The 15,798-nt window shown below is 41.9% G+C and overlaps 1 protein-coding gene across 6 annotated transcripts in view; it reads left to right on the top strand.

The window, feature by feature from the left end:
• Window positions 1-15,798, top strand: part of Nalcn (sodium leak channel, non-selective) — a 313,063-nt gene that overhangs the window by 224,824 nt on the left and 72,441 nt on the right. For 3 of the 6 annotated variants that reach the window (XM_078016298.1, XM_078016300.1, XM_078016297.1), the window contains 2 exons: window positions 9,831-9,967; window positions 11,055-11,196. The exons of 2 other annotated variants lie outside the window; for them this stretch is intronic. In XM_078016298.1, the coding sequence (XP_077872424.1) occupies window positions 9,831-9,967; window positions 11,055-11,196 (279 nt within the window). The remainder of the gene's footprint in view (window positions 1-9,830; window positions 9,968-11,054; window positions 11,197-15,798) is intronic. One more of the 6 variants, XM_078016299.1, reaches the window with a different exon arrangement.

Below are 15,798 nucleotides of genomic sequence, written 5' to 3'. Positions count from 1 at the left end.
TTCCAGAAAGTCCCATAACTTCAATGTAGTCATTAGAAAGATCCAGTCAACACTAAGTTGAGGGATACTCTACATACTACCAGACTGGTGCTTCTCAAAACCCAGTGGTTTTTAAAACATGGTCACTACATGGTCATTTTTTAAAAATGGCCATTCAAACAAGGAAAGTCTGAGTTGCTGTTAGCAGCCAAGGGGAGCATAGGCAATGTGGCATGTGGTGTCCTGGTTGGAGTCCTGGAACAGAAAAAAAGCTTGCATGGAAAAACTTGGGGATTCCAAACAAGTTCCATTCTGCAGTTCAACATGTTGGACCAGGGTAAATTTCTTAGTTTTGATAAATGTTCTGTGATTATGTAAGATACTAACATAAGAAGAACAGGCTGGGTCAAGGGCATACAGGAACTCTCTGTACTTTTTGAAATTCTTATGTAAGTTTAATATTGCTTAAAAATAAAATGGGGTTTTTAATGGAAGAATAATTTTTATGACAAACTCTAATAACACAATATATAAATTGGCTTTGTTGCCTGGTTCAAAAATACATACATCTATGAAGTTTGTTTTCATAATTATGTGCTACTGACTTGGTAGCTAATTATGCTTTTTGATCTTAAAAAGTTGGAAGCACAAACCCCTCTGGGAGCCAAACACTTTGTACAATCGTATTTCTAATAGAAAATTCAATGTGACTTGCCATTTTCCTTCTGTCATCTTTACCAGTAATACAACTCATCCAACATCGGAAGGACTGCTTTTTCTGGTTAAAACTGCTAATTCTACATTGTAAAGAACCTCAGGAAAGATTGACAGAGTGATGGAAGATGACACAGTGGCTCACTTCAGCTGGTTTATGGGTCATCATCTGTGTTGCCTTCTGTGTTCTTTATTGGTACTGGGGATTGAACCCAGGGGCCCTTAATCACTGAACCACAGCCCCAGCTCTTTTCCATTTTTTTATTTGGAGACAGGGTCTCTTTATATTGCTTAGGGTCTTACTAAATTGCTGAGGCTGGCTTTGAACTTACCATCCTCCTGACTCAGCCTCCTGAGTCACTGGGATACAGGTGTGCACCAGCAACCCAGTACCTTCTCTGTTCTTCTATTCATTATCATTGTGTTATCACTATCAATGTGTTGAAACATGACATGTGAGACCAAAGAGTTGCAAGGAGTCCTGCCCTTGATTAAAAAATTGCCATCTAGTTAGGGAAAGACACGTGCAATTAGAAATTTAGAATGGAAAGCCCTGAGAGAAAAAAACAAGGTGCACAGCGAAAGTAATTCAGATGAGAGTCAGGTCCTGGAAGGTGTGTCAGAAATGATGAATCAACTTTTGTTAGGAAAGTGGGAGAAACTTTTTCAAATAAAAGTAATAGCAAGCATAAGATTGCAGGAATAAAAGCACATTTATTATTTGCAAAGCTTATTTTGATGAGGCAGTATGAAACAATTTGTAGAAGCTCAAGCTCAGGAATCAAAAAGGTTGTGATCAAATCCCAGTCCTGCCACATCTAGCTGCAAGACTTTAGGCAGCTGATTTAAGCTCCTTGGACTTGAGTTTTCTCGTCTACAACAGGACATAGTGTGGTGCTGTGCTTGGATCATACAACGGGGAACTATTTTGTAAGTCTAGTAATATTAGCAATGCAAAGTGTGGAGCCCAGGGCCAGCATGCACATGTACTATTCAACTGCCAATTGTTCTGATAAACATTCCTAGAGGAGGCAACTTGGGAAGGATATAAAAAGTTAAACGGGTTTAAAGGAAAGTGTGTCACAAGCAAGATAACAGTACAGCCCTGTGAAGGACCTGAGAGGGAGACAGTCTATAAGGTCAGAGCACAGGGGTGAGGCATTGGAGGCACTCAGAAAATCAGCCTTTCCTCCACATGTTATTGAAAGTCCTTGAATTAATTTAAGAACCAGGGAAAATGATGGTACTTCTTTTATCTTTTAGTCTTCTGAAGGATGGATTCTAAGGGACAAAACTAAGATGAAAGCCACTTAGAAGGGTTCACACAGGTTTTGAATCTCTGAAACAAAACCTGTGTGACCAAGTGGCCCCTGGAGTTAGCAACATGAGAGATATTGGTGTCAGGCACCAGAGACCAGAGAGGGCAGAAGACAAGCAGGTAGCAATGTAGATGAACGAGCAGGTAGCAATGTAGATGGCAGCAGACATCTCTTGGTAGAAGTAAGTTGGACAAGGAAGGAGAAAAGATCTGGAGAAATGTTTTCCTCTATTTTCATTTTCATTTTTACCATCAAGAGTCTTGAGAAAATAACCCAATCATCATGGTGAAAGGGAAGAAAGGGAACAGAGGGGGAGGTGAGTGGGTCCAGACTAGGGGGAGAGGGCCACAGAGCAGCTACTCCACATGCTCAGGTGAAGTCCTGCTGCTGCAGAGCTGGCCTTACTGTGGCCCAGTGATAGCTTTAATTGATAGCACATTTCCGTGGAGTAATTCAAGTTGCAGGCAATATGCTCTCTCACTTATAAATCTGGCCTTTATACATAAGAGTAAAAATCCTCATTTGTCATTTGAGAACACTGGAATCCAAAGTGCTTAAGAGACTATAAAGCCTAAACAAAACTTAAATCCAAGTGGTCTTATTTTACTGTTTTTCCTTAGATTATGCTTTTGCCTGTGTTTTCTAAATCAGAAAAGACAATGGTGTAAGTGGGTACATACACACACACACACACACACACACACACACACATACACACACACTGAATTGCTTTTGATATGGGCTTTTCCCCTATTACTGAATATTCATCTCATAACATGAACCAAGTAGCTAGTCTTCATGAAGCTCTGGTATAATTGCATCTGAAGTGGAGCAAAAAAAATGCATTTTTTATCATAATGAGCATATTTCTATGACTCAGTAAAATCCCAAAAGGAAACAACTGTCTCAGTTGAATAACACAAGAGAGAGATGTAATGTAAAATAGAGGTGTTTGGGATCTCAAGAAATGTACAAAAGCATTCTTTAGTCATCATTACTATCTCTAAAAAATAATTCATTCCATTAATGGGATTTTAAAAAATAATAAAATGTTTCCATTCGATATAATTAGGCATTCTGGTTTTAATAGGCCGTTTCCTCATACCAGTGGTCAGAGTTGCCTGCTAGCTTAGTGTTGTTGCTGATGTTATTTACACTGTTGCCCAGAGTAACCTTCAGAAGGACATTCAAAGCTGGAAAGATCTTACATTCAGTGTTCAGAGCATGTGGCGAAGGCATTCCGTGCACTTTTTGAGGGGTGTCATGAGGTAGTGTCATTGCAGCAGCCCTTCCTAAGCTCTCTGCCGGGTTCCCAGGCAGCCAGCACAGCTCTGCAGCTTGTCCCCAGCACCCAGCTCCCCTCCCTACTCACAGGGCCCGGCTACATGGAGAAGTAACAGACCCATGGAGAGATGTACAAAAGAAAGCGCCACGAGCAGTCCATCAGCTAATGTTCTAAAATGACTTTGAACATTTTGGGGTGCCAGCTGTCATACAAAATGTAGCTGCTATGACCCAGAGGCCAACCAAGAAATGAGCCTTCCAATTACATCGATGGCTTTAGTAGATGCGCCAAAGTAATTAAAACCCCAGCTTGACCTTGGGAGGACTAGATTTATTAAAGATTTTTGTACAAGGGGGGAAAATTAACTAAAAAAATTAGCTAAAAAAAATTATTTTTTAAAGGAGACATTTTTGGAAGTGTACAGCATTGCTGTCTTAATATGCGATCGTGAGAGCTGACTGCCCTGTGCCTTCAGCAAAAAATAAATAAATAAAAAGTCTTCCCCTTTAAGAAACTACGTATTAGATTTAACAGGCTAGTGAGGATATTCTTTATTTTTTATACCCAGAGTTTATAATAACACAGGAATATTATTAAAAAACCACCGTTTAATCATTTCTCCAGATTGTCCATCTGTTTTAACCCAGAAGCTATGTAATTTGGATTGTAAAATCACATAAAGAAATTGCTTTCAAAAAACTCCTTTGAAAAACAATAGTCTATGTTTCAGGAAGACTCTATATTCTGAATTGCTATGTCATGAATAGGTCCAGAAAAACCAGCAGACACCATTGTGTAAAGAAGTAAAGAAAATTCAGCCTTCATTTACTCACAAATAACAAAAAAAGGAGAATGAAGCTCATTTTCCCTGATGGAACATCATTTTTCATATCCTGAGGCCAAAAACTGCTCTTCACTTATGTCCACCCCCATATCTATTCACATTTCTCCAACTAGCATGGACTTGATTTGAAAAGGGGAATCTTTCACAAGATGCTTTTTATATTGTTGTCTTTTAGGAATTCACACGAAAACAATTATATTAATGTTTTTTAATGTAATCCTTCAATTTGGTTTTTGTTGCAGCATTGAGAAAGGAAGTGAAAGTGAATAATGTTTGAATATCCTAACAGAGAAAGCATAGGCTGAAATGGGGAAGATTTAAGCGACAAGGCAGAACAGGGTATGTGTCATGCACAGCAATTACTCCCGACTCTCTTGAGAAGTGTAGGAAAGCAAACGGCTTTCAGGCGTGTGGTGTGCAATGATATCTCCACAAGACAGATGCTGAGCCATACAACAGCGCTGAGCTTAGACGATTTATATATTTTTTTAAAGTTCAAGGTTTGAAATCTGTTTCTTTGATTGTAATTTTTTTTTTACTGTGCCTTTTTTTCTAACCATGTGAGTCTGTTACAAAGCTATCATCTGATCTATAGGGTACAATCGGACCTCCTGCTCAGTGGAAGCCACTATAAACTTCTCCTTTTGTACTTTTCTTTAATTCATTTTTTTTTCAACATAAAGATTTAAATCTTAGCATTCTATGTGTTGAGTTCCTTTCCTTTAGGAATCATGATCTTTGAATTTTTTTAATGGACATTTACAATTATAATTATGTTAAAAGGTCTACTTGTGGTGGGAGAGTATAAAGATCTTAGATTTGTATCCAGTTCTGATATTGGTATTAATTGCTCATTGGTATCAAAGTGGATTGAATCTTGGAGAATCTGCATGTAAGCAAGAAGAAGAAATAATTTGGATATAAAGTAGAATATCATTGTATTACATTTTGAAGAAACTCTTGAGTGGCCTCAGTACCGCGAAATGTTTCTGTGTGTCCGGATGACCCCCCGATCCCATCTTGCTGCCCCTCCTTTTTTGTCTCTGTCTTGGTCAAGTTCAGGGACCTGGAAGGGAGAAGTGGTCTAAGTGGCAGTGAAGGACAGCAGTGAAGTATGAATCAGAAGGTTTTGCTCAACTGCATCCTGTGCCCCCTTTACTAACTTTGGGCTGAACTAGAATATTCACCTAGAAAGAGGCATTTTGCTGACTTTTTAAAAACAACAAATAAAGAAATGCCCGCCATGCCTCAGCGGCCCCAGCCCCAGCACCCTCTCAGCCAGCAATCTCCCCCCACCAGGACAGCCCCTCCGCTGACCCTGTGCAGCACAGATGGGTGCGTGCTGCTCTTTGAACTGATCTCAGTGGAGTCGTTCGGTGTGCCCTTTTCTGCGTCTGCCCACCTTCACCAGCATTATGCTAGGCAGTTCACCCATATTCTTGTGTTGCCATACATCTCCCTCAATGTTTAAATCAACCACGATTTATTTTTCCATCTATCCCCATAGGCATTTGAATGGTTGGCAGTTGGGACTCTTACAAATGGCACTATGGTGGGTGGGCATACAAGGGCCCAGCTGTGGCACAGGTATGCACACTATTCCAGCACCTAGGGGCCCAGGGTGTGTGTGTGTGTGTGTGTGTGTGTGTGTGTGTGTGTGTGTGTGTATTTATCTTAGTTGATGCTGCTTATCTGTTAAAAACAGAAGAAAGAAAGCATGGTGTGTGCACTGGCAATTCACTGCCCTGTAGAGAGGGCCAGTGCCTCTGCCGGTCAAGCAGCCCTCCCCTTGCCCTCTTCTGACTGGCCCTTCTGCACATCTGTGGAGCCAGTTAGACAGTAGTCAAGAAGAGGGAGAGTTTGCACGACTTGAAGGAGCTTCTGAGTCATGCAGAAGAGCTGCTTATTTGCTCTTTGTAGGGTTCCACTTCATTTCCAAACACTTATTCCATTTCTGCTCTCTAGAAGGTGATATGGAAGTAAATTTAAAAATGGAATATTGCCCCTAAGGTGTTTCCAGGCTCTAAGGAGTATAAATATCTCTAATGCAAATTAGGATGAGATGAGATCCATTTTGAAAACATGAAAGATTATCTTTTAATACTGGTAGTTTACATATGTTAAACAGTATATTCTAGAATATTTGATTAAATATAATTTGACATTTCCCCAATACATTCCTTTTTAAAATTGTATAAATCTGAACTTGGTCTAAACATTCATCAGCTTGTCAACGACAAACATCAGTTCAGATTAAATGCTGCAAAAATCAAATTTTTCCATTCCATGAATGCAGGGCACAAGTATCCACAGCGACACATTTATTCAGTCACTTAATAGATATCGTGTGCTTCTCCCTCCATCCTTTGGGATGTGCCTTAAAGCCTTTCTTTTGTTTCCCAACTGAAGGCTCTAGAGTTAGTTCTGCCACTAGTTAGTACAATTATTTAATCAGTGACGATTTGCGTAGCTTATTTTGTGACAACTGCTGTTCCGGGCACTGGATGTGGAATAATGAGGACCTCACGTGGTCCCAGTCCTCTCAAGAGTTCACAATCATGGGTAAAAGAGTTACATTGTTCATGTGGCCACACAATGGAATGGAAATGAATCTAACTAGAGCCTCTGGATGAGAAGCTTACTTGCATCATTGGCCTTTGCAGAGGTAACTGTTGCGTTAATCACTCTGGATTAGGGCCCTGGGTCCCATGTTTGGCATCCTTTGCAGAGAAAGGACAGGCAGACACAGATACGGAGACAGACACACAGGAAGAAGGATGTAGACTAGACCAGTACTGTGGTGATGCGCCACAAGCCCAGGAATGCCGAGGACTGCTGGGAATCACCAGACGCTGGAATAGGCAAGGCAGGCTCTTCCCTGAGCCTCCTGTGGGAGCAGGGCCCTGGAGAAACCTTGGTCTCCGACTTGTAGCCCCAGAATGCTGAGAGGTTGGCAGCATCTCTTGCTTTAGGGTACTGGCTCATGGTAACTGGTTACAGAATCCTGGGCTCAGCAATTTTATGTGGTTCAGTTTAACATGTTATGGACTTGTAAGAGGAAGACTTTGTTGGTTGGAGGAAAATTCTCTAAGAACTGTGAGGGGAACTGGAAAACAAGTCAAAGTTAATGAAATTTAAGAGAGAGGGTGTGGAAGAGGAGCTCAGCAGAGGACATGGCAGGTGCAAAGGTCCACACACCTCTGAGGGACCTGCAAGATGTGGTTGGAACATAGGTTAAGCTGAGGCTGCACAGGTGTGAAGGAGCCAAAGCAGACTTCAGAGCCTAGAGTAAAAGAGTTAGGTGTTTGAAGAGCAGTGTAATACCACCAGAATGTTTTAAGATGAAAATTGAGAAGCTTTCTAAAACCACAGAATGGAGAACAGACTAGAAACAGCCAACACAGAGGGGGCCTTAATGGGGAGCACAGGGGCCTGGGTGTCTGTGGCCAGGCAAGTGCTGGTGGGGGTGGAAGTAGTGCACAGGCTGAGAGATTTTTAGGGAAGAACTCGATGTTTTCATTTCGATAATGTGTCCCAACTCATGCACCATTTGTCCTCATACCTCTTTGAAGAGACTGAACACTCATAAAATATGCAAGTCAGCCCTGGGACACTTGGGGCCCCGTGATGACAGCATGATCACATGTAGCCATTCTGCTGCCCAAGAAATCTAGGTCAAAGGAATGTCTTCAGTTTTCTTCTTGCTTTTCCCTTTGCTTCCTACCCTGTGCTCTGTTAACATCCCCACCAGGAAGCCATTACACCTCATTGTCATCATCTGTGACAGAGCCATCTACGTGGTTATCAAGTGGGCTGGGCCAGGGCAGGTGCAGTGACATTTACTTTAACACCCCCTAGAACTTAGCCTAGGACCTGCTGCTGGGACAGGACTTAGCTCGACAGCATCAACATACCAACACAAAGTCAGCAGGTGCACGAATTAGCAAAAGCCCCTCATTTCTGCTGGGGGCATCAGCCTGTCTTTGGCCTGACAGAACTCCTATGTGGTCTGCCTTAAATTGTTAGCGCCTCTCTTTTTTTCCACGTGGTCTCCTTACCACTGACAAGTATATCTTACCAGTTGTGTCAATGACCTTATAGAAAACAAGTCTCTTTCTCATAACAAGTCTCTTCATTTTTATCATTTTTCAAATTGTCCCCATCTCATGGAGATGCTCCTGGTTCTTGCCTGTGCCTCTGGGAGCTGAGTGTTGGCCATCATCATTGTGACCATCAGATCGTCAAGAACACACCCTCTGTGCACACGGCCATGCTGAGGCTTCTCCTAGGGAGGGAGGGAAGTAGCCAGCAGCGGTGGCCCCTCCCCTCACTGAGATGACTGTCTAAGACAGAGAAGCAAAGGCTGCCCGCCAAACTAAATAGGAGCAACAATGGCTGAGATTAAACGGGTATGTTATGCGAAACAAAGGTGGAAGAGCAGTATCTGCAACAGAGGGGAAAACCAGGAATCAGAACATGCAATCTCTCCATGAAGCCACAGCCAGACGGACAGCAGAGACATCAATCATATTAGAGTTGGGCTCTCCCCTCAAAATGCAGCACCGCTGTTCCCTCTGGCCTGTTTGCATCTCCATGTGCTGCAGGTTAGAGGGAGTTGCCCCTCTCTTCCTGTTACCAGAGCTCCAGACCTTTCCTGCTAATCTTCCCTCAACCTGAGACAGATGGCAATTTTGAAGTAACAGGCGGATGGCTTTAGATGTCTCCCCAGCCCTTCCAGAAAGGACTGTCTGAATTAAATATGCTCTCTGAAGGGACCCAGTGTTACAAGGTGCAGGTTGGAAAGCCAGGGCAGGGACAGGCAACCATGACAATAAATTCCCGTCTACGGAGAGGTGTCACGAAAGGAGGAAAGAGAAGCAAAGAGGACCCCCCAAGACAAGTCAGCATGGAAGGTGGAAAAAAGAAAGTGCAGAATGAATTCCATCAGCTGAAATGGATCCTCTTAATTTCTCCTTAGTCCAGCATCAGCACCTGCTGGTGAGGTTAAGCCTCAGCTGCCCCCAAAAGCAATTTGTAGAAATGTAAATATATCATAAGCAGATGAATAGCTAGATAAGGGAATGTCATTTGCTTTCCATTTTTCACAAAGATAATTTAAAGTCAGTCATTCCCAAGCATCTTTACAACCAAACAGAAAATACTTTTGTTTTATTGGTCAGTGTGTTATTTTTATGTTGAACTTTTAAATCTGTAGATTGCATGACCAATTTTCTTGACATTTTCACTTTTCAAGTATCACCACTCAGCATGATTCTGTAGCTCATATTGTCATCTTTTTATTCTTTCAATTTCTAATTCTAGCCTGAATACGGATCAGTCAAATTTTGTTTAAGTACGTGAGGGATAAGTGAAAAGTTTTATGGACTATATGGAATGAAAGGAGGTTTATATTTGGGAATAGAATAACAAAGTTCTGTTCTACCTTTTTTGTTTATTTTTATCATTTGTAAAATTTTGTTTGTTTCCCCAGAACTGAAAAGTTTCAACACACATAAAACCATCTATGGCAATAGTGTAGGTGGCTGAGGAGAGGTTATGTTTGGTGGGCTTTTGCTGCCACCTTCTGGTTCATTTTTGTAATTACTCATTGTCCCCTCAATTCTAAAATGGATTTTCTCTAACAGTTCTATAGGTTCCCCCCTTTTTTCTTCTTTCTATTTTTTTTTAGTTAAAACAAAGTGAAGCAAATGCAGACACCAAAGAAAAGCTCCCTTTGCGCCTGCGAATCTTTGAAAAGTTTCCAAACAGACCGCAAATGGTGAAAATCTCAAAACTTCCTTCAGATTTTACAGTTCCTAAAATCAGGTATTCAAGTATTTCTTTAATTGTATATCTTGACTACACGGTAACAGGTTGATCTTAGATCAGATCCGGCTCTTCATTCAAACACACATGTGGGTGGATTTTTTCCTCTCTCTAAATTTCCATTCTGCCTCAGTTTTAAAGCCCTTGACCCCAATGAAAAAGCAGCCTATTCAGAGACGAGGCACTCTGTGCTGCAGGAGCCAGGCCACCAGGCCACCCCTGCTTCTCGCAAGACGGCTCCTCGGGGACCTGGCGTCCAGGTACATGGCACAGGTACTCAGTGTCACAGAGATGGCAGGCAGAGGCCAGCCTGGGACCCTCAGCACATAGGAGAAAAGCACCCAGTGGAAGGGGCAAAGAGTCTGAGGCTGGATATGGTGCCATATTTTTAAACTTAAACAGAAAACCACAGTTGTGCATGGCTTAGTTACAGGGACATGCTCTGGTTTTCCTCATTGGGTGAACACCCTAAAGTACATTTATGCAAACCGAGAGGACTGTGGTATCACTAGGCCCTACAGTCCCAGGGAACCACCCAATACACAGACCATTGTTAACCAAAGTGTCTTTATGTGGCACGTCACTATATTGGCATTTCCAACTAAAAATATAAACAAAATTAATTAATTGAATTTTATTACTTGGAGAGATGTTACTTGAATTTCTTTTTTTTACCATGTTTTAGAGATCAGAGGAAGTCTGTTTCTTTTGAGTCTCTAAATGTAAAATTATCTTTCAAGGCTTTTTATGATGAATGGAAGTTTGGAGAGATGAATTAATTCTTTCAAGTCTTAGAGGAAAGATAAAGTATCTTATTACCATAATAGGATTCAAAAAATGCCATCAATTACTGAATATCCTTGCTCTAAAGTTGTTTCAGGGACATTATTTTTTTAAAACAGGAGTCGGTGAGGAGGCTTTCTCTCAATTAAATGTTTTTGGTAATTAAATCTAAACACCACTCTCTGTGTGACATGTATTGTTTTCTATGATCTTTTGTCACTGCTTTCTCTAGCCCATTGCAAAATGCCATCGCCTGCTCCATTTCATTAATAATGCTTGATGTGTGTGTACTTCATTTGCAAAGGGAAAGTTTTATGAAGCAGTTTATTGATCGCCAGCAACAGGATACTTGCTGTCTCTTCAGAATCCTCCCCTCGGCCTCTTCTTCATCCTGTGATCACTCCAAACGGTCAGCCATTGAAGACAACAAGTACATTGATCAAAAAGTAAGACTGCTGTCTCAAATGACCCAACTTTTTAAAGCATATATATGTTAGAGAAAAGAACCACATAATTATTTAGGTTTCTGGATGCCAGTGTGGCAAGAGGATAATGAAGAAACTATTTGGAGAAGAAATCATTAAGCCTTTTAACTTTTTATGAGTTTAAATTTTGCATTTCCCTAAGTCGGCCTTGGAGCTGTGCACATGGCAGCCTGGTGACTTTGAATCCCTCATTGCCTCCCATTCCTAGTGGACAGAACGGAGGGCTTCCACCCGAAAGGCACAGTCCAGGTTCAGCGGTACCCTGTGTGTTGCCATGTACAAGTGACCGGGCTTTGTACATTTGTCTGATCAGGGGGCAGAACCAGAGCACCTGCCCTTAAAATCCACCAAAATGGACTTATTTTATTACCACTTGTTGAGTGCTCACTATGTGGCAGGAATTATCTGTGTGAGTTACCTTATTCATTTTCTGATTTACCTATTTCTTTATCATTTAAAAAATAGAATTTTTTTTCTCAAATTCCACAGTAAAGTGTCAGTAGGGAACCACATGCACATAAGACAAATTTAGCTCATAATTTTTGAAGAAGTGTAATTTCCCATTCCTTTGCTCTTAAAAATGATGTAAGACATCCAGTGTGTCGTTCGGGTGCAACAGGTGAACTCATATACACCAACACATGGACATGCTTATGTGTATGTGTGCATGTATGTGTGTACATTACAGTAATGGTTTAATTACCTACTCCGAATAGGTTCAGTAGTATGATTAGCCAGAAGATAAAGGAACAATGAGAGAGTTCATAAGCGATGAGACATTAGAGCTCACAAAAGCAGCTAATCCACTTGCAAGTACTTCACTTTGGAATTCCTAGCTCATTGTATTCCCTTAAAGCCTTCCCACCTCTGTCTCTTGCTTATTATGAAATCTTACCGTTCTGTGGTGAAAAAGAGACGCCACTTCCTTCCTGCTCGGGATCTTCTTCCTCTCGGTTACCCAGCACCACAGGGAGGAGCTATTTGGGGTGTCCTGGCCTTTGGCCTCACTTCTTCCTTGGCCCCATTCCCTCCACCAAAGAAGCACCACATTCTCTCCAGACTTCTCCCTGGTTGCTACCTTCTCCACTGTAGATTGGTCCTGGATTAATATGAGGGGCTGCCTTCTTTCCATTTATTTATTTTCTCTTAGTCAGCTACAGATGTTACCCATCTACCTAAACAGATCCAAATTATAGAAGACAGATCTATTGCCAATGTCTTTCTTCTTTTATTTGAAAGTAGTTAGGTTTGCTTGCCACTTTCTTTGGAGAAGTTTCTGAGATGTTCTAAGCATTCCTGGAATTCAGAAACTTTTCCAAGAGACACCTGTATGTCTTTTGCCATCAGAAGTGACCAGCATGGGGGTCTCTTCAGTTGGCTGGCTGTATGAACTCAGGGCAATGCTGTCTGCTCTTTGCCCAGCATTCCTTTTCCAGGTTAGGGCTGCCTTTTCTCCTGGAGGACTGTCCTCTCTCCAGTTTTGTCCTGTACTTGGAGATATTTTTTCTGTTTGGTCTTCCTGTCCACTAATTTATCTCTGCTGAAATGCCACATTGCTTTTAACTTTCAGTGAAAGATCATGAAATAGGTGGGTATTGCTGTTAAGTCTCCTTACAGGTTTTTTTTTTTTAAGAGAGAGGAGAGAGAGAGAGGGGTTTTTAATATTTATTTTTCAGTTTTCAGTGAACACAACATCTTTATTTTATTTTTATGTGGTGCTGAGGATGGAACCCAATGCCCTGTGCATGCCAGGCGAGCATGTTACCGCTTGAGCCACATCCCCAGCCCCCTTACAGGTTTTTAGTTTGCTTTTTTTTAAAAAAAAATTTAATTTGTCACTGCCCTTCACAGTTCAAATTCACTCAGCATTGTAAGCAGGGCACAGAAGCCAAAATTCACGTCCATGGATCAACAAGTGGCAGACAGTGGCTTGGTTCAGACAATCTGTCTGAAATTGACTTTCATGTGCTAGAGAGCAGATCAGTTTGTAGTGGTTTGGTTTGGTTTCCAGGGTACTTTACAATCCAGAGGTGGAGTAACACCCAGGCTGGCCTTGGGTTGTACCTGCCTGTGTCCAGGAAGAGGATCAAGACCTGATATGCCTGCCCAGAGTCACAAAGCCACCACCTGCTTTTTAAATTACTAGGAATAATATCCCACAGGAAACATAAAATTGAACTGTCAGTCCATGAAAACTTATTTTTATTCTAAAAGGAAGTATGATGTCTCTCACATTTCTTGGATAGAATGATTTTTATTTGATGAGGAAAAAAATTAAAAAGTGCTTAGTAGGGAGGGAGCCTGGGGAGATGTTCCTTTGTGCCCCCACATCCCTCTCTAGATGTTTTCTTGTTGGTTTAGGGTCAAAGAGCTTAAATGCCATTTCTAATTTTTTAATGCCTGTTTATTTTTGTGGCTTTTAAAAAATCTTCTCATTTAAGAGTTATTTGTAACCAACAGAAAATAAGGTAACAATTAGAGTTTTATTCTGTAATCTTATACTTGAGTCTATCCCATAATCTCCTGAAATACAATGAGTTAGCAGAGACACTGCTTCGCAGGTGTTTTCCAATTTAGTATTTAATAAAGAGACTAGGAAGTTTCTGAAGACTGCAGACGGTTCCCTATAAAGACAGTTGGCATAACCCACATTGTCTTAAACATAGACTATTGTAAGTGACAGTCACGTTGCCCTTCATCTCGTCTATGCCTAGGTGACCCAAATGTTGGTAAAGTCCAGTTGGATCATGCAGCTCATCGCTTATGGCATTCCTTGTCTGGGTAAATGCTCCAGTTTGGAAAGGGAGATGCAGACAACCTGCCCTTTCTGAGTCTAGGCAGCAGAGTTCCCTGTGGCAAGAGCAGTGGGAGCCTTACCCAGGTTGCCACCTGTCCCTTCTTAAAGCCTTGACTTGACCTAGGTGACCAGAAGGCAGACAGGCAGGTTGCTGGCCTTCCTCACCCAGGATGGCTCATCTCTGTTGAGACTCATTGGTTGGGGAAATTTGAAGTGGGGCCCCTTGTAGATGGATTTCAATGATAAGAACTGAACAGAAACAGAAATCAGAGAAAGCAACCTGGGGCTTGTGTTTTAACTATGGCAATTCTTTTTCATTTTTATTAAGAAATCCCAAAGCCACCAAGAAACAAAAGAGCAAAACACAGGCCCAAAACCCTGAACATGGACCATACAACTCGTAGCTTCCCCTAAACAGCACTTTTCAGCAACCACTAGGAAATTTCTGTTCAAATCCCAGTAGCCCTTGGAAATGCTGGTCAGTGTGAGATGGTGGGCCAGACCCTTCACTCTATGTGAAAAAAAAAAAAAACTGTCCACACCCTGCACAAATTGAGGCTGTTTTTCCTCTGTGAATGTTAAGAAAAAGAGAATGAAGAGGCCAGCTTATCATGCTTCTCACCACATGAACAAAGGAACAATACAATAAAAGTTTTTCCTTGAAGGTTACCTGTAAGGAGGAGCTTCCGACTTCCGCCACACCAGGGAGAGCTACCTCTCTCTTGCCAGGGGAAACAGTAAGTCCAGGAACCTGAAGATCACTAGTGAAGAGGGAAAAAAAGTAAATCTACAACTGACGATCACAAAAGGGCAGTGGAGTTGGATTAAGCATCATCGAGGAAAACGCAAAACACACATTAGGGGCGATTTTCTCCAAGTAATTACTTACCCTGCCTGGTTTGAGCAGTGATAAAAGATTCCCATGGCAACCTCATTCTGCAGAAACCCTGGTTTTAAAAATAGCCCTGTTGTGATCCCTTTTGTCACATAGTTTAAAACACCTGACCTTCTCCCAGTAAACAAGGAGCCCACAAAAATGCAGGATGCTTAAGTGATGGTTGGACCTGCCGAGGTCCGGAAGGCAAAAACAGGACGAGTGTCTTCCCTCCACTTCCTGACCAAAGGCTGAGCCTCCATATCCTGAGAAGGGTTTTCCAGCTTCCAAGCAGAAAGAAATCAGGCAACACTCTTCATATTATTGTCATCGAATCAGAGGTTCTGGAAGCAGAGTGCTTGCTAATCAGTTGGCTTTCTGGCACCCTGGAGATCACAGCCACCCCTGCGGTTGAGTCCGGGATTCTCTGGCCTGTGCTCCTAGTGCCACTTCCTGGGTCAGAACCTGCGGTGGCCTGGAAACATAGTGAGCCACATCCGCACGAGAAAGATGGGGTCACGAGGGCTGTCCCCTGCCTCCCACTTTTTGGCAAGGCAAGAGAGCCCATATGATAAGGAGAGTGAAGACTTATCTCATAGTAGGGCAGCATCTGCCCACCTGTTGTCTGCCTCTCTCTGCTAAGTTCCTTAGCATGACTTTGAAATGAACAGCTAACACATATACATAAAGGGGAAAATCATAAGCTAATCACAAATGTTTTGCTCTCCCCTTTACATTTCCATTTGTCTTCCACATTCATTCATTCATACAACAAACCACATGTATGGATTGCTCGCTACTCACCTGCCAATCTTCTGAGCCTGGAGAATTCTTCAATGAGTAAGATGTGGACCACGTCTTTTAGAACCTGAGAGTCAAACCAATGAAAGCA

This window comes from Ictidomys tridecemlineatus, chromosome 6 (assembly GCF_052094955.1).
Source record: "Ictidomys tridecemlineatus isolate mIctTri1 chromosome 6, mIctTri1.hap1, whole genome shotgun sequence".
Taxonomy (NCBI): domain Eukaryota; kingdom Metazoa; phylum Chordata; class Mammalia; order Rodentia; family Sciuridae; genus Ictidomys; species Ictidomys tridecemlineatus.
The sequence above is the reverse complement of the archived record's forward strand: the minus strand, read 5'-3'. Positions and strand labels throughout refer to the sequence as shown.